Source organism: Meles meles, chromosome 17, assembly GCF_922984935.1.
Source record: "Meles meles chromosome 17, mMelMel3.1 paternal haplotype, whole genome shotgun sequence".
NCBI lineage: Eukaryota > Metazoa > Chordata > Mammalia > Carnivora > Mustelidae > Meles > Meles meles.
The window spans coordinates 62,211,401-62,237,661 of NC_060082.1; the positions used below are offsets into that span (position 1 = coordinate 62,211,401).

The 26,261-nt window shown below is 43.3% G+C and overlaps 1 protein-coding gene across 2 annotated transcripts; it reads left to right on the forward strand.

Moving 5' to 3' along the window:
- The first annotated feature begins 70 nt into the window (after positions 1–70).
- On the forward strand, positions 71–26,247 carry FH (fumarate hydratase). 2 transcript variants are annotated; one of them, XM_045982914.1, is made up of 11 exons: positions 103–231; positions 4,881–5,065; positions 7,865–7,999; positions 9,557–9,667; positions 11,589–11,765; positions 14,243–14,425; positions 17,386–17,551; positions 18,647–18,850; positions 20,320–20,447; positions 22,515–22,668; positions 25,882–26,247. In XM_045982914.1, the coding sequence occupies exons 3-11, from the start codon at positions 7,961–7,963 to the stop codon at positions 26,022–26,024; spliced, it is 1,305 nt and encodes a 434-aa protein (XP_045838870.1). In that variant the 5' UTR covers positions 103–231; positions 4,881–5,065; positions 7,865–7,960; the 3' UTR covers positions 26,025–26,247. The 2 variants fall into 2 exon arrangements, with proteins under 2 accessions (XP_045838869.1, XP_045838870.1); XM_045982913.1 differs by lacking the exon at positions 4,881–5,065 and having other exon boundaries at positions 71–231.
- The last annotated feature ends 14 nt before the right edge of the window (positions 26,248–26,261 follow it).

A 26,261-nucleotide genomic window follows, 5' to 3' on the forward strand; every position in this document is an offset into this window, starting at 1 on the left:
GTTGATTGGATAAGAGCGAGGCGCCATGGGCGGGACGGATTATGACAGTCACGCGGGGGCGTGGCCTCAACTACTCCCAAATTCTACCCAGGCACCCACTGCATCATGTATCGCGCCGTTCGGCTTCTCGCGCGCTCGTGTCGCCTACTGCGGCCTCCGGCCTCAGCCTCCGCTCCCGGCCTCGGAGAGGCGGCCGTCCTCCCGCCGCGGACCCCGAACTCCGCCCGAATGGTGAGCGCGGCCGTCCGAGCCCCGGCCTCCCGGCGGTGACCTTCAGCCCTCCGCTGGCCGGCCGGGCAGGCGGGAGGCATTCCCGGGGCGTCCCGGCAGAGCCCGGCGTGGGCTGCGTGCCCGCGTGGCTGGCGGCCGGGCCCCGCCGTGCCGCCTCCGCCCGGAGGAGCGCTCGGGCACGGGCGGCGACCGACGGCGAGGGTCCTGCGGGGTCTGTTCCGACTTCCGGGGCGGGCGGGGTTGGGGGGGGGCCGCCGCAGCCGCGCTTGCTGCTGCGCTCCAGCCCGTGCGGACGGAGCTCCCCACCTTGGCCGCTGCCCTGGCGACTGTGCCGGGCTGGAGGCGGGGCCCAGGGCCGCTGCCTCCCCTGCCGTCTGCCCCTTAGCCGGCTGCGGTCGGTCGCCTCCGACCTGTGGCTTCTCACCACCCCTGTGTGGAGAGCTGCTTGCAGGCCTCCGGTGGGGTTGAAGGCTCTCGGGAGCTGAAAAGATTCTGCCTTTCCTGAAGTGGCCTGTTTCGCTTGTTGGGCTGTGGTTCCCCCACTTCTGTTGAACAGTGCCCTGGAGTAAGTTGGTGCAGACGGGTTAGGATCCAACTTGTAGCTGAGTCTCCTTTTTTTTTTTTTTTTAACATTTTATTTATTTATTTGACAGACAGAGAGAGATCACAAGTAGGCAGAGAGAGGCAGGCAGAGAGAGAGGAGGAAGCAGACCCCCGGCTGAGCAGAGAGCGTGAGGTGGGGCTCCATCCGAGGACCCTGCGATCAGACCTCAGCCGAAGGCGGAGGCTTAACCCACTGAACCACCCAGGCGTCCCTTACCGAGCATTTTAAATACTTATGCACACGGGTACTGCTAGGACAAGTTTGGAAAATAAATGGTAGTTTAGGAAGAGTCACAGTTCTGCACGGTGCACTGTCCGGCAGTATGAGCTTTGCAGTCCTGTGATTTCAGATCCTGCGCTGCTACTCAGAGTTGGGGATTGGGGCCGCTTGTCTTTGTGCTTGGGTTTCTGCATGTAAAATGGAAATAAGAACAGGTACCCAGCAAGATTGCTCGTGTGCAACTACTTTGTGTTTGGCACGTAGTGAGTGCACTGAAATTAGTGCCTCCATGTATTTCAAAGGTCCAACATATTTTCTGAACTATAAGCTTGAAGATATTAACACGGCATTACTGTGCTTGAAACTACAAAATCAGGGGTGCTTTTATGTTCTTGCAACTCCCTGCCCTAATTTTAATGCATTTTAGAGCCTTTAGTTTTTACTAATTTAGTGTTTTGTAAAAGGGAATCGGAGGCTGGAGAACTGAGCTTGCCCTGCTCTAAATGTTCCCAAACTAGCCCTGACTTGCTTTCAGTGTTGGAGTGATAGCTAAGATCAAGTGAAGACAGATTGCCCCCCTAATTCTAAATGTATCTTCTGCCCTCTGAGCTCTGCTCCAAAATCTTTGTGTTGATTTTTTGAAGTTTTTCTTATTGCTACTGTTGAGGATTTACATAACCCTAACTGCCCCATGTTACGTTTTATCTAAAAGAAAGCAAATGTTTATCCAGTGGAAGATAACATATTTATTGAAGGCCTGCTATGTATTGGGCCCTGTGAAAAAGGGCAGTCGCTACAGACGTAGAGTTTAGAGACTAGCAGGGAGATTAAATAAACAAAGAAACGATGCACAGTTAGTTATGATGTGATTAAAAACTCCCCGGAGCTTGGTGAGGGTGAGAATGTCTCATGGAGAACAGGTACAATGTAGCTTGTAGCTTTGATAGATGCTTGCTGGCATGAGGGATGGGGAAGCCCTACATTTTGTAAAGTGACCTGCAGAATGACTATAAAGTCTGGAAGCATAGATAATATCTTCTATATTGCAGTGTAATATCAATAAGACTTTTACTATATTTTTGCCAGCATAGCAGGACTTGGTGGTCATCCTACATTTTTTTTGGAAGGAAGCAGAAGTTTATGAATTTGAGAAATCCCCCCCTTTTTTTTAAATTATGTTCAGTTAGCCACTGTGTGATACCTCATTAGTTTTTGATGTAGTGTTCAATGATTCAGTAGTTGCGTGTAACACCCAGTGCTCATCACAACCCGTGCCCTCCTTACTACCTACATTTTAAAACCAGACACACTTTTTCAGAAAGAAACCGAAAACCCGAACACATTGAAGTCAAATACTGGATTTTTATATCTTTGGATAGTCCTTTTACAGGAAAAATGATTTGAATTTTCTTGAACGCTGAAATATTCTTTTAACCGACTTTAAACTGAGAATCTGAAAGGCATTTCGTTTCTTCAGGAGATGTCAAGGTTTAGTTAATGGTTATCTTACACATGAATATATATGGGGACATCTTAGATGCTCAAAGCCTATATATTTTTTTTAGGATTTTATTTATTTATTTGACAGAGAGAGAGAGAGAGAGAGAGAGAGAGATCAGAAGTAGGCAGAGAGGCAGACAGAGAGAGAGGGGGAAGCAGGCTCCCTGCTAAGCAGAGAGCCGGATGCGGGGCTCAATCCCAGGACCCTGAGATCATGACCTGAGCCAAAGGCAGAGGCTTAACCCACTGAGCCACCCAGGTGCCCTCAAGGCCTATATTATTGACCTTTCAGGTTTAGACTGGCATTGAGATTTTGAGAACACCTCATTGAATTTCAGAGTTGCCTGGGGTTAGTGACTATTAACAATAGTCTTTGGTATTTCTAGGGCCTACTGGCAATCAGACTGCAGGACCATGAACCTTCATGCTTCTCTGGAAGGGAGGTGATTTTATTTATTTCTTTATTTAAGATTTTATTTATTTGACAGAGAGAGATCACAAGTAGGCAGAGAGACAAGCAGAGAGAGAGAGAGAGAGGAGGAAGCAGGCCCCCTGCCGAGCAGAGAGCCCAGTGTGGGACCCGATCCCAGGATCCCGAGATCGTGACCTGAGCTGAAGGCAGAGGCTTAACCCACTGAGCCACCCAGGTGCCCCTGGAAGGGAGGTGATTTTAAATGAGCACAAATCTCACAGGAGCCTGTCTCAAGTAGCACTTTTTGTCTGCTCCATGCCTGGCTGGTTAAACTCTTTAAACCGTGATGTTACCCTGAAGTGATAAACTGCCTTCTGTTAGAAACTCTTTCTGAGTTATGGCATATGAAGGCATGATTTTCAGAAACACTAGCTTTGTTAATAACACTGGATTATATTGTATGAAGTAAAAACATATATTTAAGAGATGCCACTCATTGCTTCATTTTTCATCAAAAGCACCGATCATTTTCGCAGTATTTCAGGGTGAGCATCCCTCCTCTTCTTGCCCACGACACTGGAAAGAGATAATATGGAAAGTCTTGAAAACCCACACAGGTGCTTTTCAGACCTCAGGTGGACTGATTAGTGGATGGTGAAATCAACGTAGTGGGTAGTTACCCACATTATTCTTATATTTTGACAGAATAGAGTGGCATAGAAGAGAAAATATTCCTGCTGTTTTGTGAGGTTTTTGTTTCAGCCTTGTGTGCATATATGTATGTGTTGGTGTACGTACCGGGTCACTGTATAAAGGTCTTTCCTGTGGGTTACTGTAAAGCACACTTACAGAAATTCGGCTTCTGTAGGTTTCTTAAAAGAATGTTTGAAGAGGTTTGGCAAGGTTACCTGGTTCGTTGTTTCTCTCTCGCTCTCTGAGCTTCTCTAATAGATGCTGACCCCACATCTAGCTTCCTGACAGTTTTCTCTCATTCCTGGTGCCTTAAAAAGTGTTTTACAGCATTGCTTTTACAGCATTTACAGTTTCTATTTTACAAATTTTTGCAACCTATATATTTCCTTATTTTCAAATAAAGAAATAACTGTTTGGCTTTTTGCAGCAGTTTGTTATTAGCTACCTAAGCTGCTGCAAACAATGTTTATTGTTGCAGATTTGGGATGTTGATTTTTACTATAAGGACAATAAACATGTTTTTTGAAGTTTTTGCTGGGATTGTGATTTCAGCCACAATTGACCTCTTCACATTTTAATGGTCACTGTCAAGATCCTAGAATTTGGAGCACCTGGGTGGTTCAGTGGGTTAAAGCCTCTGCCTTCGGCTCAGGTCATGATCCCAGGGTCCTAGGATTGAGCCCCGAATCAGGCTTTCTGCTCAGCAGGGAGCCTGCTTCCTCCTCTCTCTGCCTGCCTCTCTGCCTTGTGATCTCTGTCTGTCAAATAAATAAGTAAAATCTTAAAAAAAAAAAAAAAAAAAGGAGATCCTAGAATTTGACTGAGGTTGCTGTTTCTTTTTTTTTTTTTTTTTAATTTTTATTTCTTTGACAGAGAGAAATCACAACTAGGCAGAGAGGCAGGCAGAGAGAGAGGAGGAAGCAGGCTCCCTGCCAAGCAGAGAGCCCCATGCGGGGCTCGATCCCAGGACCCTGGGACTATGACCTGAGCTGAAGGCAGAGGCTTTAACCCACTGAGCCACCCAGGCGCCCCTAGGTTGCTGTTTCTTGATTTGGAATTTAAAAAATTGTTCAGGTTTAAGCTGAAGAACACAGTAAAATATATTCATCTAGATCTTTTCAAGTAACTTTGAGTGGATCGGAGTTTCACTGTAGAAACCAGTTACTTAGGAGAGAAACTTATTGCTGTTTTATGATGAAAATTTAATAATTTTGAACACAGAAAGCAATGATGTAAATCTAAGGAGTTGAACCTGATTCCTCAAGTCACCGATGGAAACTGACCTCCCTCTCCCTTTGGAGCTGGCTTCTTGTTGCTGTCACATACCGAGGTGACAGGAGGAAGAAAACCTCGCTCATGTGTCCAGTGTTACTGCTGTCATTGGGCCAAAGTCTTCTTCGACATACGTGGGTATTTCCTGAGGCTATCGAAAACTTAGATCATAATGGAAGATATTTTTATTTGTGCATTTGAAATGGAGAACCCCACGCGCTTTTGGTGTACACGGAAGGGAGCAAGTGGGTGTATAGTGGTGTCAGTGTAACCAAGCCCTACTAGAGAAAAAATCTAACTACTCATCTTTATGTCCTCTTGTTGTCCAGGGTTAGGGGGACAACTCAAGGGCTGATCAGGCCCAATCTGAAGTTACTCCCTCCATTTCTTAGCTTTTGGAAGTAGTAACAAAAAAGTAGTAATCCAAACAGTTCTCGGGTTTTGACAGTCCAGGGTTGGGGGTTTCAGGCCCTTCTTCTTGCTAACTGGGTGATCTCCCAAGATGATTTCATCTCTCTAAGCCCCAGTATTTCCTCTAAGGTGGAGATGGTAATAGTCAAATCTGCTAGAGTGGTTGTAAAAGTTAAATAAGTTGATACTTGGAAAGAATTTGCTACATCAGCCCAGTAAGTGCTCAGGTGTGCTTATTTTATTAGCTGCTGCTGCTTACTGGCTTAGGCCAGTGTTCTGTAGACTTGGAGACATAGGAAAAAAATGTACCTCATTGGTAACACTACCGTATTTCTACCCAGATACAATGATACTTTTCTATTTTTGCAGTCCATAAGGCTTTATAGCATATAAACGGTTTTGTAAATATGTCTAGTCCCAAAACTACAAACTAATTCTTTTTTTCTGGAGGTCTATTTACTAAAGCGGAATTACTTGGGTAGGGATTTTTAAATCTTTTGAATCATCTGACCATGTTTATTTCATAGTTAACGCACATTAAAGCTCAGACTTTTCTGAAGTCTCCTTGACACAAATTGTCACAGGTAAATGCCAACTATTTAGCATTTTACAATTAATCTTTTTTATAGTATTCTAAAATATTTGTTGAGCAGTTGTTAACTTTTTTATCAGCAAAAGTTGAGGTACTTGGTAGAATCCTAGGGTCTCCATAAAAGGGACTTTGGATCATGGGTTCTTATTCCAGGCGGTGGATTGGCTTCAAGATATAAATTCCCTAAAATCATATGTAAGAGTTTTCATATACATATTTATGTTCATTTTTCTAGAGAAGGGATCCATAGCTTTCCTCATATCCTCAGAGGGCTCAGTTGCCCTGGAAAGGTTAAGAACTGACCTAGCCATCCTCCCTTATCGCTACATTTAATTTATAGAGGAGAAAAACTGACTTACTGAGGTGACCCAGCGACTGAGTGGGGGCTGTTTGACTGCAAAGCCACTGTGCTGTGGCTTGTAGTATTTGTAGATCATGGCAAAGCTCTGCTTAAATATCTATTATTTACAAATTTTCAAGTATCATTCTTAGACCATTTTCTAAAGTTCCCAGTGAAGTAGAGATTAACCCAAGAGCACTGAATTGGCTGAAGCTTAACTGATAAGAGGTATACTCCTGGATTGGAAAAGATTCCTAGAGATACTTCAGAGGCTTTCCTTTATCTTCTGCATAGTGTGTGAATTCTACAGTCTGTCTTTAACATCTGCATTATTTGCAAATAATATCTGATAAGGGGTTAAATCCAAAATAGATGAAGAATTTATATAACTCAACACCAAAAACCCAAATAATCTGATTGAAAAATGGGCAGACGACCTGATGTACAGATGGCCAACAGAGGCGTGAAAGGATGCACAACATCACTAATTGTCAAGGAACTCCACCTCAAAGCCACAATTACATATCACCGTCCACCTGTCAGAATGACTAGAATCAAAAAGCTAAGAAAGAGCAGGTGTCAGCGAGGAGACAGAGAAAAAGTGAACCCTTGTGTGTTGTTGGTAGGAATGCAAATTGGTGTAGCCACTATGGAGAAGAGTGGGGGAACAGCCCCTCAAAAAATTAGAGATATCATATGATTCAGTAATTCCACTACTGGATGGTTACCCAAAGAAAGCAAAAACACTAATTAAAAAAGATAGATCCACCCTTGTGTTTATGGCAGCATTGTTTACAATAGCCAAATTGTGGAAACAGCCCAAGTGTCCACTGAGAGACAAATGGATAAAGAAGGTGTGGTGTGGTGTATACACACTACACACTACACACACACACACACACACACACACACACACACACACACACACAGGAATATTACTCAGCCATAAAAATCTGAGGTTTGTTTTTGCCATTTGCAACATCATGGATAGACCTAGAGGGAGGGGTATTATGCTAGGTGAAATAAGACAGAGAAAGACGAATACCATATGATTTCATTTATATGTAAAATTTAAAAATCAAAACAAATGAGTAAACAAACACAAAGCAGAAGCAGACCCGTAAATATAGAGAACAAACTGATGGTTGCCAGAGGGAAGAGGATGAGAGGATGGGCAGAATGGCTGAAGGGGAGTTGGAGGTACAGGCTTCCCATTAAGGAATGAAGTCAGTCTTGGAGTAGAAGGTACAGCAAAAGGAATATAGTGGATTGTGTGGTGATAATGTTGTGTGGTGACAGATGGTAGCCACACCGTGGCAAGCACAGCAGGACCTAGAGTTGAGTCTCAGTGTTTTACACCTGAAACTAGTGTACCGTTGTGCGTGTTAACTATACGCCAAAAAGAAAATGTGACAGAAATTTCTCAGGAAAAGAACTGGAGAGCAGAAGGAGAATCCAGTGGGGTTTGTTTTTTTTTAATCTTTTTAGTAGGTATTAAGGTTTCTTGCCCCTTACAGCTGATAGGATATTATTGCTTTGATACTCAGTTTCTTTTCAAGCTCTTAACAGTGTCTTAATTTTTCTCTTTAGGCGAGCCAAGATTCCTTTAGGATAGAGTTTGACACCTTTGGTGAACTCAAGGTCCCGAATGATAAGTATTATGGCGCCCAGACGGTGAGATCCACAATGAATTTTAAGATTGGAGGTGCGACAGAACGCATGCCAGTAAGTGGTTTTACGGGAGTATTGGCTTTATTCAAATGAGTCACACTTTATTTTGCAAATAAATATCTTACTGAGTTAAAATAAAAAGTTACTATGGAATTGGCTTTGTAAGTCTTTTTATTTTTGCTGGGCTTTTTTTTTTTTTTTTTTTTTTTTTTTTTTTTTTTTTCAGATTTTTATTAGAATTTTAGTTTGAACATTTTTCGTTTCAATACTTAGTTTTTTAAGCTGATTTAAGACAGCTTTTTAAGAAACTGATTGAAAAGGAAACAGATTTTTCTTTAATATTCTACTTTCTGTCTATCTTGGTTTCGGTTTCCAGAAAAGTGTACACAAATATATAACACTGTTCTTCTTCACCCTATCTAAACGTAAGTGCACATGCAGGGCTATGTGAATGACCGAAGGATTAGGAAACTTTCCTTCCATATTTCGTTAAGTGTGAGATGACCTCAGAAGATGCGCCGGTGAGATGCACTCAGTAGCACTAGGAAGGAGAAGGGCTGTCAGAGTCGGGCCCTGTCACGAGCTATCTGGTGACGCATCCTGGCTTCAGAGATGTCAGAAGTGGAAAGAACTGACCTAGTGGCTTCCGTACGCTACTGAGCCCGGCCGCGGTGTGAACCCTGGTCGGTGCCAGGCTGCAGCCTAGGCTCAGAGCCGGCCAAGTGGCCAGGCTTCGGCCCGGGAGCTGCTGTGGAATACTGTCTTCCGAATATACTTTTTACCCTACAGTCATCTTAACTTCTGTATTTTAGCCCCTTGCTAAGCCTTTAAGACTGAACCTTCACAGACTTATACACTTTTACAATAGGCAGCTGACTTTTTGTCACTGCCTCCGCCGCTCGGCCTGGTGGTGGGGCAAACTAGGGTCAGGCGACGTGGTGAGGTGACAGAGGGTAGCAGCTGATCCTAAAGTGTCCTCCTGGAGTTCAGCTCCTGGGACTGAGGAGGTCAGTGCAGGGCGCCAGTGGTGGAAGGAAGCAGGGCTCAGGTTTAATGCTCCTGCTTCTGGCGGCAGGGGTGGGAGTGTTAAAGCCTCATTGACGAACCAGAAGAACTTGCTTTTTGGCTTTAGGATGAAGTGATACCCATTTAGTAATGGTTATTTAGAACTTATTGGCAGTTAAATATTGTTTTTACTTTTATTGTTTTTAATGAGGAGAAGGAGAAATTATAATATGGCATGAGATCCAGTGAGGGAAAATAATGGAACTTGCTGGTGCAATGACCGAGTGCCATTTGTGTTTATATATATGAAATAAACACATGTCTGTTTTAATCTCTCATAAAAAAGTGGTGCATTGTGTGTTTGAGGGGGTGCAGTCAGACACACACATATATTAAAGAGTCAACCTATTTGCTTTTGTTTGGTTCCCTAAACAGATACATGATGAATCTTGGTTCATTACATACCTATCTGTAATCTTAGTATTACTGTAACATTACTTAACTTTAGTGTTTTATGTAGTTTTTGCACTTGCATAAAAGAATAATCTTAAATTTATATGCTTAATGAAACCTGCAATTTTGAGATACTTTTCTGATTAATTTTAGATCCCAGTTATTAAAGCCTTTGGCATTTTGAAGCGAGCAGCTGCTGAAGTAAACCAGGATTACGGTCTTGATTCCAAGATTGCCGAGGCCATCGTGAAGGCAGCAGATGAGGTAGGAGGTGACAAGTGTGCTGTTTACTCAGTGGCGTCAGACCCTCGTCTCTGCTAGATGATGTCAGGCTCTGGCAGGGAAAAGGGGTGCTGAATTCCTGAGTTAATGAATTTCAAGGTAGGGTGACTGCAGCTTGTTTGGTGAGGGTACTAGTGTGGTGCTTAAAATAGTGTGGCAAAAGTTTTGGGATGATGCTGTACCTTTTTTTAAATTTTTTTTTTTTTTTTAATTTTTAAAGACTCTATTTTAGAGAGAGAGAGAGAGAGAGAGTCTCAAGTCGATTCCTCACTGAGCCCGATGCAGGACTCGATCTTACAACCCTGAGATCATGATCTCAGCTGAATCCGAGAGTCAGACGCGTAACCAGCTGTGCCACTCAGGCCTCCCATACCTTTTATTTTTAATTCTCTTCACAGTTTGAAGAAAACCTGAAGAGACATGGTTAAACTTATACTACATTTTATTTTTTATGTATAAATGATTCCTTTTAAAACTAGTCAGTTGTTTGATGATAGGTATGGAGAATGTAATTTCACTAATCCACTTACGTAATCTGAAGGAAGTAGTCAGAGATAATGGTTAAAAACCCATATTTACAATGTTTTTCATTGTAGTACTATTTACGATAATAACAAATTAGACTTTACCCGACCATAACAGATGCTTATATAAACTATATAGTAGAGCCATAGAAAATTAGTTTCTTAGGAATGTCCTATGATAGGGGCACCTGGGTGGTTGAGTCGGTTAAGCGGCTGCCTTCTGCTCAAGTCATGATCCCAGCATCCTAGGATTAAGCCCCGCATCAGGCTCCCTGTTCAGCGGAGAGCCAGTTTCTCCCTCTCCCTCTGCCTGCTGCTCTGCTTATTTATGCTCTCTCTCTGTCTCTCTGTCAAATAAATAAATAAAATATTAATAAAAAAAGAAAATATTATGTCCAGAATGTCCTATGATGGAGCCCACCATATAGGAAGTATGGGTCGGGGACGTAGCAAAATGTATGTATTTTATGATCCTATTTGTGTTTGGAAAATATGAACAGAAAACGTGTGTTTTTCTTTGTGCATGTTTGCATACCCATCGCTTGGGGCAAGCCTAAAGGGAGAAGCCAAAATGCCAAGAGTCACCATTTCTGAGGGGCAGCGCTATCGTAACTTACACTTTTCTCGCTTCTCAAAATGTTTCACACTGAACGTCTATTACATAACTAGGAAAAAAGTTGTATTTTAAAAGGGACTAATTGTTTAAAGTAATAATTTTCTAAAGCGTGTGCTTTTTTTTAAGCTAAAAATCATTCTGGAAGACGAAGTTCAGCACCTACTCTCTTAGAAAGCTTTATAATTCAAAAACTAACACGTAAAACTATATGACAGAAATGGACAAATCTGGGCTGTGTTTGTCTCTACTCTTGGCAGTTGCTACATGTTGGACGTCTGTGCACTGAAGTAGCTGTTAGCAAACTCACTTTCAAGTGACTCTTTCATTATCATGCTGAGTCCAGCTGTAACTTCTGTTGGACGTTCCCACTGAGCACCACAGGAAACGTGTCTAAGGTGTGCCAGCCTTAACAGGTGGCCCTGTCTGGTTATTATTAGAGGAGGCCATTGGAGATAGAGAAGAAAGATGGCTTTGATTCAGTCTTCACCTGCAATCCGTGCAATTGTATCTTTCAGAGTAGATAACCTTTCACTTTGTAGAGCAGCAGTGGTTGGAGCATGGGATGCTGCAGAAGCCTGGAGTCGCTGGACAAGCACGAGCCGTGTGGCACCATCCGTAAATCATTTAGCATATGAGAAAAGTGAGCATCTTTAGAACAGCGCTTGATGGGTGACTCCTTAATCATAGCTGATCACAATAGCTAAATGGATATAAAATACTTCTTATTTTTAAAAATCCATTTTTTAAACCTTTTTTCCTGCAGGTAGCCGAAGGTAAATTAAATGATCATTTTCCTCTCGTGGTATGGCAGACTGGATCTGGAACCCAGACAAATATGAATGTAAATGAAGTCATTAGCAATAGAGCAATTGAAATGCTAGGAGGTGAACTTGGTAGCAAGAAACCCGTGCATCCCAATGATCACGTTAATAAAAGCCAGGTCAGTATATGATCTTTTCTTTGTTATAGATTGAAAAGAACACCTGAGATTATGCCTGTAAAACAGGAATTAGCTTTTTGACAAGGAAGTCTCATTTGGCTTACATTCTTTAGTGAAAAGGACTTATATATTTTTTGTTTGTTTGTGTGTTTGGCATTTTCTTTTGATTTTATTTTAACAACTCACAATTTAAAGGGCTTATTTCAACAGAGGTATGAGTAGTAAAAATAAAAGATTTTAAAGCCACTTTTCAAAATTCAGGTTCAATCCAGATGAAGAAAGTCCATATACCACATTTTTTTTCCTTTGAAGTATATATTTTTTCAATTTTATTTTATTTTATTTCTTTTCAGTGTTCCAGAATTCTTGTATGTTCTTATTTCTTTTAGAAATCTTGGGTCTATGTCTTAAACTTCATAAAAATCCCTATTAGGGAACCTGAATTTAGTATATAAGTATATTTATATTGTTTTGTTTTTTAAAAATGCTTTATTTTTAAATCATTTTAGAATTATAAAAGAATTACAAAGGTACTTCACACAGAGTTCCTGTATACCCTTCTCCCAGCTTCCCTTAATGTTAAGCATTTTTCATCACCCTGGTACATTAATTCCACTGGGAAATTAATTAACATTGGTATACAGCACCCTCCACCAGACAGACTTTACTAGCATGGCCCTAGTCTTCTACCAATATCTTTTTTCTTTCAAGACAAAATCCATGCTACATGTTGTACTTGGTTGCTGTGTTCCCTTAGTCTCCTCCAGTCTCTGACTCTCATCTTTTGTACCTTGACTCTTTCGAAAGTAGCGGTCATGTATTTCGTGGAATCCCTCGGTTTGGATTTGTTTGATGCTTTCTCATGATCAGGTGGAGACTTTGGATTTTGGGAAGACTGTTCAGAAGGGAAGGGCTCCTCTTACTGCGTCACGGCCGGGGCACATGATAGCACCAGGACTTCGTACTTCAACCCCTGTTTAGGCCGGCGGGCTTCTCCACCTTCCGTTCTCTGTTAGAAGTGAGCCATGCAGGCCTGCCTCTACTCAGGCACTGCCCTTCAACTTCACTTTCTAAAGGGAGGAATATCAAGGAATTTTTGGTCATGTACTAAAATCAACACAGAATTAATAAGTAATTTTGATGCAAATACCCTCTTTCTCCTTAAACTTGTCCACAAAGCTTATCGTTCACTAGTGGATCTTGCCTATAGCAGTTACACTGTGATGTCTTAGTGGTGACACTAAGATTTTGTACTCCCCTCATTCCTTCTGCTGGTATTAACTGGAACTTTTCCGTAAAGAAGATTTGTCCTTTTGTCCTCTTCTCTCTACCTCCGCACTTATGTGTCTGCTTATGTATATCAGCATGGATTTGTGCATATTTATTTTACTCTTAGGGCCCTAATCTGATAGTGTTATTACTTATGTTGTTGCTCAGATTGTTCTAGCTTTGGGAGTCCTCTCTGTTGGCTCCCATGTCCTTTGGATGTATCCCCATCCATTCTCCCCCACCCCACCTCCTTTTTTTTCTTTTTTAAAGCAGTTCTGGACTTTCTTCTACCAGGTGCTCCCGGCTCATCATGCTGTAGCTTCCCTGCCCCAGGTCCCCGTCAATGCCCATTTTTCCAGGGAACTCTTGGAGGATCTCATTGGAAAATATTCAGAAATTAAGATCTGGTGCTAGGTGTAATTTAATATATTTTAAAGTATTAATGGGGAAGCTTTTTCATACAAGGTTACCGTATGAAGGATTTTTCAAACTTATTACTTGCATTTAAATATATAAACTTCTCTTTTATGTATACTGAAGTCTGAAATCCAAGTGAGAGTAATCGCGTGTGTACAAGTCGGGGGCGCTAGGTGGCAAGCAAGATCAGTGTGCACCATGAATGTTCCTTATATCATTTGTTCTACTCTTGGAAATGGTTTGATATTTTCCACAGTAAAAAGCTATAAAAATAACACTTTTTTTTTAAGTAGCATAATAATTTAAAAGTATAGAGTTTCCAGTTGAAAACAGAGCATGGAGTATGGACTTTCTGGTTAGGTCCCAGTTCTGCCAGTTCCTAACTGTTTTGGCAAGTCACACCATTTCTTTGAGAGCTTGGCTTTCCTCTTTTTTCAAGTGATGAACTACCTCACAAGAATTTTGCTCAAGTTTAATAAAAGACTCTCAGTAACTGCAAGATATCCTTACATGCACTTGTTAATTGTCCTTCCTGTTCGCTGCCCTTTACTAGCAGATACCATAACAGTGTGGAAGAGTGGCGGCATCTATGATACAGTCCTGCCCTCATTAAGCCCAACTGCTGCTCTCGGACCTTAAGTGAGCTGTGTCTTGCCACAAGTCAGTGTCATTAAGCACTAAAGACATGAGTTTTGTGTAATCATTTAGTGACATTTTTGATAGAGACATTCAAGTTTGTTTTTTGTTGCTTCTGATGTAACATTTTACCATTTTTGTAAATTTTCCAACAGAGCTCAAATGACACATTTCCCACAGCGATGCACATTGCCGCCGCCATAGAGGTCCACAACGTGCTCCTGCCGGGACTCCAGAAGCTACACGATGCTCTCCATGCCAAATCTAAAGAGTTTGCCCAGATCATCAAAATTGGGCGTACTCACACGCAGGATGCCGTTCCTCTCACCCTCGGGCAGGTAGATGAGTGCAGCGGTTGATTCGGTTTGGGGATTGGTACAAATGGGCAACTTATTACCCTCTAAATCGTACTCGTTTAAAAGACCAAGTTAGGGTTGCCTGGGTGGCTCGGTCGTTAAACGTCTGCCTTTGGCTCAGGTCATGATCTCGGGGTCCTGGGATCGAGTCCCATGTCAGGCTCTCTGCTCAGTGGGGAGTCTGCTTCTCCCTCTCCTATCCGCCCCCGCCCCCGGCTTGTCTTCCCTCTCACTGTCTATCTCTCTGTGTCAAATCAAGAAGTAAACTCTTTAAAAAATAATAAAATAAAAAATAAAAGGCCAGATTATAGCAGTTCAGTGGCAGAGATTTTTCTGCATTAACCCGTCAGTAGTTTTACTGACAGCTTCTGAGGGGAAGAGCACAGCATGAGGGCTGTGAGCCAGTCTCTCGGCAGGCGGCGCGGGTTGAGAGCTTAGCTGTGCTACGTACAAACCGTGGGACCCTGGGAAAATTAGTGAGCTTTTCTGCTCCTCAGTTTTCTGAGCTTTAAAATGAGGAAAATAACATCTGTGTCCCAGTTGTGAGGTTCTCACTGGTTCATATGAAGGGCTTAGAATCGTGCCGACACGTCGTAATAAGCACATACTGGCGCTAGCGGTCACCGCCGCCTTCATCATCCCAGGACCATTATCCTCTCTCCCTTTGTCTCTCACTGTACAGAGTAGGCTCTATAAAAATTACTTTTAAATTGATTAAGCAAGTCCTGTCTACCTGTAAGATTGTTTTGGGCCGTATGGGAAAGGGGGATTACTCTCTTCCCCCAAATACCAGAAAGTGTTTTTGTGTTTCTTGATCAGTGCCTCAGAGCATGTCTAGTAGCACGCAGCACGAAGGACACGAAGGGAATCAGGTGATGGTTTTTGTTTTTGTTTTTGTTTTTGGCTTGTTTGTTTGTTTTTTAGGATTTTATTTATTTACTTGACAGAGAGAGATCACAAGTAGGCAGAGAGACAGGCAGAGAGAGAGGAGGAAGCAGGCTCCCTGCTGAGCCGAGAGCCTGATGCGGGACTCGATCCCAGGACCCCAGGATCATGACCTGAGCCGAAGGCAGAGACTTTAACCCACTGAGCCACCCAGGTGCCCCAGGCAATGGTTTTTGATGGTAAAACTCTCCCGTGGTTGGGGAACGGGGAGTTGCTCAGATGCGGTATCAGGTGACAGCGAGGGGAGCAGGGCTTCTTACTTGGAAAGGCTCATTTGTAGTTGTGTTCAGATGAACACCGCAGGAAGCTTGATTGCTTAGCTTAATTTCAGTACGGAAGGGACGAGGAAGACAAAATGATTCATCGGAATACAGGTGCTGTGAGAGAAGGGAGCTCCTACCTTCCGTTGTCCCTGAAGCCTCTTCTCTTTGCAGCACGTTCTTAGTGCCTGGCATGGTTTCTACAGAGGAGCAGCGTCCCTCTGGTTTCTAACGTTTTCCTTGTTGTGTGTGTCACATGGTGGAAAACCACCAAGGTAATGTCTCTTGGGGCCATGACAGCCTCCTGGGTAAAATCATCATTCTCCCTGTTACGTCAGCAAGTTTTCTGGTGGACTTCACCTTACCGGAGCACCTACACTTGCTTTGATTGGAATTGCCTTTTGAGTGTATGTAGGTTTTCCCCCAATAAAAAGAAACTTCTTCAGTGCACCCAGCCGGTTATGTATTAGTGACATTAGATTGGATGGATCCGGTCTACCTGAAAGGGGTTACAGCTTCTAAAATATTTTTTTTTTAAACAGTAAGATATCCTAATACTAATCAGAACTGTTCATGGTTTTTCCATGTTTTTAGGCAGGGAAAGGGCTTTAGTGTAACCATATAGTCTGGCTTGCTCGGTTGAGTTTTCTGGTTTATGCCTTTTGTCCCTGCATAATTTTTTTTTTCCTAAAGATTTTATTTATTTATTTGACAGAGAGAGATGATAAGTAGGCAGAGCGGCAGGCAGAGAGAGAGGGAGAAGCCAACTCCCTGCTGAGCGGAGAGCCTGATGTGGGGCTCGATCCCAGGACCCTGAGATCATGACCTGAGCCGAAGGCAGAGGCTTTAACCCACTGAGCCACCCAGGTGCCCCACCCTGCATAATTCTTAAAAGGGGCCCTGTCGTGTTCAGACGATACGTTCTGTGGCTGCCTTTCGTAATGTGTGTCATTCTGGCAACCTTGTGACAGTAATAGCGGAATGAACTTGCATCTAGAAGCTCTGGGCTTGCTGTGGCCTCTTACCTGCTTGTGCCCTTCAGCGAGCCGTTCAGCCTCCTGTTCTCTGTTAGGTTTTCAAGCTGAAATTGTGTGGAGAAAATGTCTGTGTTTGTATGTGTCTGGAGAAACGATTCAGGGTTTTTTTTGTTTTTTTCTTTTTTCTTTCTTGAAGTTGTCTGGGATACAAGAACAAGAAAAAAATCACCTGCAAGCAGACTAATAATTTAATGTACTAAAGTAATTCTTTCTTAAAGCTTGTTTCCTGGGTGCCTGGGTGGCTCAGTCGGTTAAATGTCTGCTCTCAGCTCGGCCATGATCTCAGGGTCTCGTGTAGGACTGGCTCCGTGGGGAGTCTGCTTGTCCCTCTGGCCCTCCCCTCCGCTCCTGCTCATTCTCTCCCTATCTCTTGCTCTCTCTCTTGCAGAAATAAGTAAATAAAATCTTTAAAAAATAAAGCTTATTTCCTGCGTTGTTTTTCTTTGCTTTCTATTAAAAGAAGACAGTTAGACAGGCTGCAAGTTACCCGCTGGTGTCATCCCACCTTAGAGGTTTATAAATCCTCATTCTTCCTTGTACTTTGATCATTGTATGAATTAAAATGGTACACATTCCACTTGGTAGCTCATAATTTAGTACCTGAAACATATTTAAAAGAACTTCTGTTCAACACAGTCAGAGTCACTTTTAAGCTGTTAGGACATCACATGTTCCCTCCTTAATTTCCTTCTCTTTCCAGGAATTCAGCGGTTATGTTCAACAAGTGAAATACGCGATGGCGAGAATAAAAGCCGCCATGCCAAGGGTCTACGAGCTCGCGGCAGGAGGCACCGCCGTGGGCACCGGCTTGAATACTAGAATCGGCTTTGCAGAGAAGGTGGCGGCCAAAGTGGCCGCGCTCACAGGTCAGCGGGAATGTGAATTCCGACTCCTCTTCCTTACACTGGTCTATATTTTCTAGGTGTTTTTGCTTTGACCTCTTGTGACTTTAAAGCGAAAAAATATTTTCCCATCAAACGTGTTTTATGTCTGTTTCAGAAGGCAGTATTAATCCTTCTGCCTTTCATGTTTCCCGTCTGTGATTCATACGGTGTGCAATTAAATCCGTCAGTGCGGGCTTGTTTACTGTCATGGTGATGCCCAGTCATTTTCCCTTTAAAGCTGTTTCAAATACCCTTTACAAAGCAGGCAAAATCCGCAGATGGTTGCGACACGGTCCTTTCAATGGTAGATATGTTGAGAGACTGACAGGCTTAGTTTCTTTTTCCCCTGTATCATACTGGGACATTTCTCTGAGTTAATGACCTTTTTGAATCTTGTTTTTCCTTGAGGAGAGAGAGTGCTGTGTTCTCGGTAATAACTATTATTACAGCCGAGTTGTCATCTCCAGAAAACTCTTCTAAAGAGATAGATGTCACTGGCAGAAAGGGCAGACATAATTAGATGGTCTCTAGTAGAGATTGGTTTTTCAGTCAAGTTTTAATTGAGAAGAACTGTATTATAGGAATTAGAATATGTGATCTTTACAATTTGAGCACAGGCGACAATGAGTGGAAACGTCTAACTCCTTTTGGCGCCTGCCATCTCGGGGTCTGCGGGGTCGCGGCTAAAGGAGGCTCTAGGACAGCCTAAGGCGGGGGCAGTTGTACTAGTGAAGGAGCGTGGAATGAAGTGAACTGTAGCTCCTTTTCCTCCTTTCTCAGAAGTAGGCATCATACACATGTTCGCAAAAGAGCAGTGTTTTTCTTTCAGTGCATTTCTTTTATTGTCCTTGTTTCTTTATCCTTTAAACACGCTAGTATCTCCAGATTCTTCCTGCTTGTTCAAGACTTAAACGTAGACAAAGCTTGAATTAGAAGATAAGCATTTTTTCTAGAAGTAAAATTTTTCTTCTGTGTTTGCTTTTCGTGTCCTGGAACTTTCTGTTTAACTTGCGGGTATTAGAAAAAAAACATTTAATTCTACCTGTTAACTCATAGAGTTATTTTTCTTTTCTTCAGGCTTGCCTTTTGTCACAGCTCCAAATAAATTTGAAGCTCTGGCCGCGCACGACGCTTTGGTTGAACTCAGTGGAGCCATGAACACCAGCGCCTGCAGTCTGATGAAGATCGCCAACGATATTCGCTTTCTGGGGTCTGGTCCCCGCTCAGGTCTGGGAGAGCTGATCTTGCCCGAAAATGAACCAGGAAGCAGTATCATGCCAGGTAATGATATAGCTGGTAAATCTGAGCACAGCAGCCGGACGAGAACCGGGCATCCTCCTCAACAGAGCACGTCTGCGTGTGTTGAGCAGGAGTTTGATCCCAAACACGGATAGGGACGTGTGTCGCACACTCGTTTCAGAATGCGTGCGGGCCCCCCGTGATCCGAGTCGGGAGCACCACCCAGCAATACAGGAAGAGAGACTGAGTTAGCACGTGTATTTTGGTCCCTACGTGAGCGAATGTGTAAGTTCCGTCTTTCATAATCCAAAGCCAGAAGAACTCTGAAGCCAGCTGTTAAAGTGATCAGCATGGGTTGAATAGAAACGAATTCTTCCAACTGCCTGTTAGTTCATTTTTTGCGTTGGGTTTTGACCTGTCAGATAAGGGAAGTGACCCAGGCACGGGCGAGTCATTTGGCAGACTCCTGTGACAGTCACTGAGTCCCGTGGGGACGTGTGGCAGCCCTGTTAGATGAATGTGGTGGGTGGAGTGACACTGATGAGTTGACTTCCGACGGGAGGCTGAGGGGTTCTGCCCCTTCACCACTTCGCTGGTGACTGAGGGTGAAGGCAGGGGTACGCATGGCTCACGTCAGCGGATGAGGAAACGGCAGCACGCCGGGTGACAGGATCAAGAATCCTGCGGAAAGTCCTCTGTAGGTTCAACTAAAACTGACAGGGTGACTTTAGTGAGAAAGAAAGACCTGACTGTAGGTTCTTTGAAATCTGTGCACGTGTACAGAACGAGACGAGATCAGGTTCTAGAATAGTTGACGTTGAAAAATGATGTAAGTTTCCTTGGCGGCAAATTCCAGGGGATTGCCTAGAAAAGAGAAGCCCGGATTCACAGATGAGGAAGTAACCTTTCCGGTGTGTCGCCTTGTACTGGTCGGAGGCATCTGCGGTGTCTGCTTCAGACTTGAGCTTGTCAGAGGGGTGCTCCCAGGGTGATGGGGCTCTGGAGACTTAGGACGAGTAGGAGAATTTCTGCTTCATGTTCGCTTCCTCTGAGAAGTCTCCCGAATGTCAGCCCGGTGCTTATTTTATGAGTGTTCCCGTTAGAGCCCGCTTCTCTGTGGTTACCCCTCGCGTGCTGTGATTGCCGGCTCTCTCCCCCGGCCTCCAGGTTCTGCAGGCCAGGGGCCGCGTCTCTCCCCGCGGGGTGCTCACTGCCTGGCTCCAGTGTTCTACAGTGAACGAAAGCCGTGGAAATGGGGAGGACCTCATTTCCTGTGCGGGTGCGGGTGCTCGTTACTCAGGAGCCCCTGAGTGATTGGGTCACGGTTTGGGGCCACCCATCCCTCTCTCTTGCTTGTATTGTATCAGCCCTGATGACGGGGGACTTGCTTTATTTAACGAAGTTAGATTTCCTCCTTTTCTTGATCCGTTGACGTGATACGTAATCTTAACTGGCACTCGACACCATGAGCACGTTTGATGTGGACTCTTTCCTTGGTGGCTCTTTTGCAGGCAAGGTGAACCCTACCCAGTGTGAGGCGCTGACGATGGTTGCCGCCCAGGTCATGGGGAATCATGTCGCCGTCACAGTCGGAGGCAGCAATGGACATTTTGAGTTGAATGTTTTCAAGCCAATGATGGTAAGTTTGACGTTCAGTTTTTAATGCTTTTTGACTGAAGGCTAATTGTCTTGTGTTTTTCTTTCATAAAGTCTTCTAGAGATTTCACCTTAGGTACAGGGATGGTGGAAGTAGCAACTGGAAGTCAAGCATTTGTTAGTATTAGAAGATTCAGCCTGGATATTTAATTAGGTGACTTGTAGCTCAAGTGATTTGATGGTTTGCTTTATTTCATAGGAAATAGGGTGTGGGTTTCTTCCTTGTCCCTCATTCAGTGGGGAGATGCCAGTGGCTAAAAATAAGTTGGGTCTCCTTGAGCCATCCCTCAACCCTGTCTCCTGCACCCCTCAAATTCCATCGTCTTAGAAGGATAACCCACATTCGCTTTAAGGCAAATTCACTACTCCTGGTTCCTGCCCCCGACTGGTCCTTGGATTAGTCTCTTGGTCATTTGGAACTCCCGCAGGCCCATAGACTTGGTGACATCTGACCTTGGCCTTGAAACACTTTTCCTTGGCTTCCTCAGCACCCTCCTCCCATGCTCATCCCTGTCCCTCTCTGGCTTTCCTTCATCGGTTTTCCCTTTTCCACATACCCAGAAAACATTTGTGCGTCTAAAATCTGTTCTTTACCTTCCTCTTCCTGAAGATACAGCAGGGGGCGTCATCTTTATCTTTCGTCCACTTTCCTCAGCTCCAGATGATGGAACCGCCATCCTTTGGAGGGCTTTATTTGTGTAAAGTGTCATACATAAAATATACTAGAAGCTTATTACCAGCTTGCATCTGGTATAAAGTCTGGTTTTAATTAGATAAAGACAGGCAAATGACAAATATTAAGAATATTTATTCAGTGCATTTGTCAAATCTCGATCAGGCACCATATTGGGTACTAGTGATAGAACAATAAGCAAGACCTATTTTTTTGCCCTCGTGAAATGTACAATCTCATGAAAAATACAAGCTAAGCCAAAGCAGAACTCAGACGTCTAAGCTTTTGCTTGCATGTCAGATTCCAAACAGGAAATACCAGGTATCTGGCAGTGTAGATGTGCGACAAATGTCTTGCTAATCTTTTTGTTTTAAAAAAAAAATTTATTTTTTGTCTTTTATAGAAAATCCATCAAGGTAATCAATATTTGCCTTATATATTTTTTTAAGATTTTATTCCTTTGAGATAGAGAGGGAGAGAGAGAGAGAGTGAGCACGAATAGGGGTTCAAGTAGAGGAAGAAGGAGAAGCAGGTTCTCTGCTGAGCAGGGAGCCCGATGCGGGGCTCGATCCCAGGACTCTGGGATCATGACCTGATCCAAAGGCAGACGCTTAACCGACTGAGCTACCCAGGCGCCCCAACATTTGCCTTATATTAAAATCAGTGCCAGATCAAACCTTGAAGTTCTGAGCCTTCTACTGGAGTCCATTTTTGGGACTGTACTTTTCAGACCCTGAGTTTTTAGACCCAGAATAGGATGCAGATATATCTTTATACGTATTGGAAATGTTACAAAAAAGGAAAAAAAACTCTAAAGCAAACTAACTGATTTCATGTTCATTTTAAATGCGTGAAAGTTTATTTTAAAGGGTCGGGATTGTTTTGTTGAGTATTGATAACATGATGGCCATTAAGACCTGGCAGGCCCTCTCTGCACTGACTGCCTCAAACAAGCCGAACTTTCTAACCTCTGCATCTTTACTTCTCTTCCAGAAGATTCCTTTTCCATTTCTCGTTGTCCAAGTCCCTTCTATCGAATAGGACTTCACCGATTCCTGCAACTGACTTAATTTCTCTTCATGCTAACATGTCATACCAGTCAGTGTCCTGTCACACTATAGGTCTCTTGGGTTCCAGTTGTTTGTATTTATGGCTTTTATGTCTTTGAGATTTCCATGTCCTCAAAGGTTCATAATTTCTTTCACATTTGTTTCTGGGGGATGGTACTTTGCGCATCACAGGAGTGCTCCATGTTTATCAATCACATACTCGTTTAGGAACCGGTGCATAATATATATTACTGGGCACAAAAGTTAGGCTCAGTAAACCCCTCTCTTTCTTTCTCTCTCCCTCTCCCTTTCACCCCTCCTGTTCCAGATCAAAAACGTGTTACACTCAGCCCGGCTGCTGGGGGACGCGGCTGTTTCCTTCACCGAAAACTGCGTCGTGGGAATCCAGGCCAACACAGAGAGGATCAACAAGCTGATGAATGAATCTCTAATGTTGGTGACAGCTCTTAATCCTCATATAGGTAAGGTTTAAGGAATTATAATGCCATTTTTGACTACAAAATTAAAAAGCTAAAATAGTTTTAAGAGATTGTTGGATCAAGGTGGACAGCAAATTCCTTTTGGGCATTGTTTAGTAAAATCTCACAAAATATTTGAAACTGGGTTGAAAGACACTGTTTATATATTAATATGCTGTCAGTGAAGCTTCATTTCATTTGAAATGTGGTAAACTCAGCAGTTCAAACTTACACAAATCTTCGTGGTATGGAGAGGCTGAACGTTCTGTGCATTCTACCAGGGAAAGCTCTCCCCACCGGGTAGCGTCACTCGGTGGCACTGGCTGGTTAGCAGTGTGGGGTGAACTCCTTTTCCAGACTTCTCTAGCTGCTCTACTACACTTCGGCTTTGTTCTTTGAGTCCGTTCAGAAATGGGGAGTTACCAGTAAGAACAGAAGAAAAAGTCCTCATTGCTTGTAGGGAAAGGAGGAAAATGTAAATACTATGTTTAAAACCGTGAGTCTTACATTGCAGGCCTTTTCCAGAATTATAAATACTTTATTGTGTGAATTCAAACATACCTGCTTGGACTGGGGGTCCGACCAGAGTGATCCTCACCAAAGATAGTTTTAGCTCGTAGGTTTGGAGGCGCTTGCTGCATTGTTATGGTGCCTTGAAAGCCTTTTCCCACCTTCTTACTGATGAGCCGAGGTTGTTAACATATTCTTCGATTTTGTTTTATACTGAGTTATGATACAGTCATTGGCACGATATGGTTGCTGTTTAAAATACTTTTCTATAATGCCGAACTTTCCAGGCAGATTTTCTATTATTGGCTTCACATCAAGCTGTAATTTCTGTTTCATAAAGTTAGAGCTCATTTGACTGTTTAAAATATTTATCGGATATATATCTGTAGATATCATATATGTATGTAGCTGTGACATGCAGTATAGCCTGTTCTGGGGTATAGAATTGAGATTGGTAATAATATTTTGATCCTTTAAAAATTATTGTACTTTTGCATTCAATCAGAGAGCTACACAGGGGAACCCAAAGGCTTATGTGAGAAATGTTCTCTCACATCTGTACTTCAGAACACTTAAGTTACAAGTGCTCCTAATGCCAAGTGATTGATCCGTCTTTCTTGGAATCAGCTCTCTGTGAGCTAAAGGCCACACGAGGATAAATGGGCAAGCCGCACCTTGCTGCTACAGCGTGAGCCTTGTAGCTGCCTGTCCCGGGTTCTCTGCGCACCCGTGGAGCAGGCTGGCTGGTGACGGGGATTTGGGGGACCCAAAGAGTAGAGCTGAACGGTTAGCGTTAAGACTTAGACTCTAACGTCCTCAGTATAAGGCTACACAATACCTAATCGTGACCCTGACCATCGGATGAAAATTCTTTCTCAAAGTCATTCTGATCAGTAAATGCCCTTTTCGACAAGCTTAGCCTCGCCAGTTCAGGTGAGTACTGAAATTGCCCATAACTTGTTTCGTAGAGGGTTAATGGGCACATGCCAACCACACGTCACATCTTGCCTGCTTGACGATAGTGTTGCCTCAAGGCTTTTGTCCCTTTGACCATAGTCCTCTGATCTGGGGGTATTTGGGGTTTTTTTCCTCCTTTGTTGGTTTCATTTTTGTTCTGATTTTTTTTCTTTAAGATTTTATTTATTTGAGAGAGCTCAAGCAGAAGGGAGGGCCCGAGGGAGGTGGAGAAGCAGGGGACCCTGCCCTGAGCCAAACGCAGACGCTGAACTGACTGAGCCAGCTAGGCACTCTCTTGTGCCCTTTCTTGCTCTTGCCTTCTGACCTTTTTTTCAGTTGTGTTAAGACAGCTTGCAAAGCCGTCCCTGCCTTTGTTAATTCCAGAGGCAGATATCTGAGGCAAACAGATATGTTTGGTGGTGGTGGTTGGTATGAGAATAGATTTCTGCTAAAACCTGCCCCCTGTATCCTTGGGATGTTGGGAAGAGGTCAAGGTACTGACAAGTGTGTTGGAAGCAGCTGGCAGGTGCGTCCCTCCCCAGCCCCCCTCCCCCGCCTCAGAGCCAGTCCCCACAGCTCCCACACAGGATGCTGTCTGCTCGGGGCACTGCAACACTTAGCTGGTTATGCTCTGTAGAACCACTGCTTCCAGTTAAACATGTTTCTGGAAAAAACACATATGTCTACTACTCAGAAACATGTTTTCATGTCTTGATGCTATATTGTGTTTTTGTTCTTCCCCCTGTGAAGATAGGAGTTCTCAGTGTAGTATTGAGATTGGCTAATATGTTTTTGAGCCTTTAAAAATTACTGTACATTAGCATTTAGCCAGAGAGCTACATAAGGGAACCCAAAGACGATTAAAGTGGCCAACTGCCCGTAGAAACAAATCTGTTATAGAAAGTGAGGTATGTTTAAGTCTGTCTCACTTATGAAAAGTAAAGGGTTTAGGCTGCATCAGAAGTCACAGCTCTGAGGATAATCACTGTTAAATTTTTTTTTTTTTTTTTTTTTTTTTTTTTTTTAAAGATTTTATTTATTTATTTGACAGAGAGAGATCACAAGTAGGCAGAGAGGCAGGCAGAGAGAGTGAGAGGGAAGCAGGCTCCCTGCCAAGCAGAGAGCCCGACGCGGGGCTCGATCCCAGGACCCTGAGATCATGACCTGAGCCGAAGGCAGTGGCCTAAACCACTGAGCCACCCAGGCGCCCCAAATTTTTTTTTTTTTTTTTTTTAAGATTTTATTTCTTTAGCATAAACTGGGGCAGAGGCAGAAGAGGAGAGAGACTTTTTTTTTTGTTTTAAGATTTTGTTTAGTTATTTGACAGACAGAGATCACAAGTAGGCAGAGAGGCAGGCAGAGAGAGGGAGAAGCAGGCTCCCCGCTGAGCACAGAACCCGATGTGGGGCTCGATCCCAGGACCCTGAGACCATGACAGGAGCCGAAGGCAGAGGCTTTAACCCACTGAGCCACCCAGGCGCCCTGAGAGAGAATCTTAAGCAGACTCCATGCTGAATGTAGAGCCATCAAAGGGCTCGATCTCATGACTGAGATCATGACCTGAGCTGAAATCAAGATTTGGAGGCTTAACCGACTGAGTCATCCAGGTGCCCCTGTTAAATATTTTTTTAAGATTAAAAATGTTACTTAAGAGATCAGTAGCTTCAGTTGAGTAAATGATTACCTTTTGCTTTAGAAAACCAGATTTCACTACGAACTCCTACATTGCCTTTTTTATTTTTTCTTCAGGATACGACAAGGCGGCAAAGATTGCGAAGACAGCGCACAAAACCGGATCCACCTTAAAGGCGACTGCTATTGAACTTGGCTTTCTCACCGCAGAGCAGTTTGATGAGTGGGTGAAACCTAAGGACATGCTGGGTCCAAAGTGATTTAATAAATTTATAATAAAATAATTATGTTCAATAAAAGAAATGAAAAAGACTTCTTATTTGTTCTTAAGCAGAAATGGATGAATGTGCAAGGAAATGGCTCCTGAACTTGAATGTCTCTAGCAGAACGACTTGGTCGATACATAAAACCCCCGGTTGTGCTGGGTCCAAAAGTGAATTTGAAAAGTGTAAAATGAAGTGATTAAATTGTATAAAGTAAAAACAGACTCATTTTTC

Excerpts from the sequence above, each read along its gene's own strand:
- FH (XM_045982913.1), top strand. The coding sequence starts at position 106 with ATGTATCGCGCCGTTCGGCTTCTCGCGCGCTCGTGTCGCCTACTGCGG. Across the intron at positions 17,552-18,646 it reads CAAAGTGGCCGCGCTCACAG|GCTTGCCTTTTGTCACAGCT; the intron begins GTCAGCGGGAAT and ends TCTTTTCTTCAG. Across the intron at positions 22,669-25,881 it reads AGCTCTTAATCCTCATATAG|GATACGACAAGGCGGCAAAG; the intron begins GTAAGGTTTAAG and ends TTTTTTCTTCAG.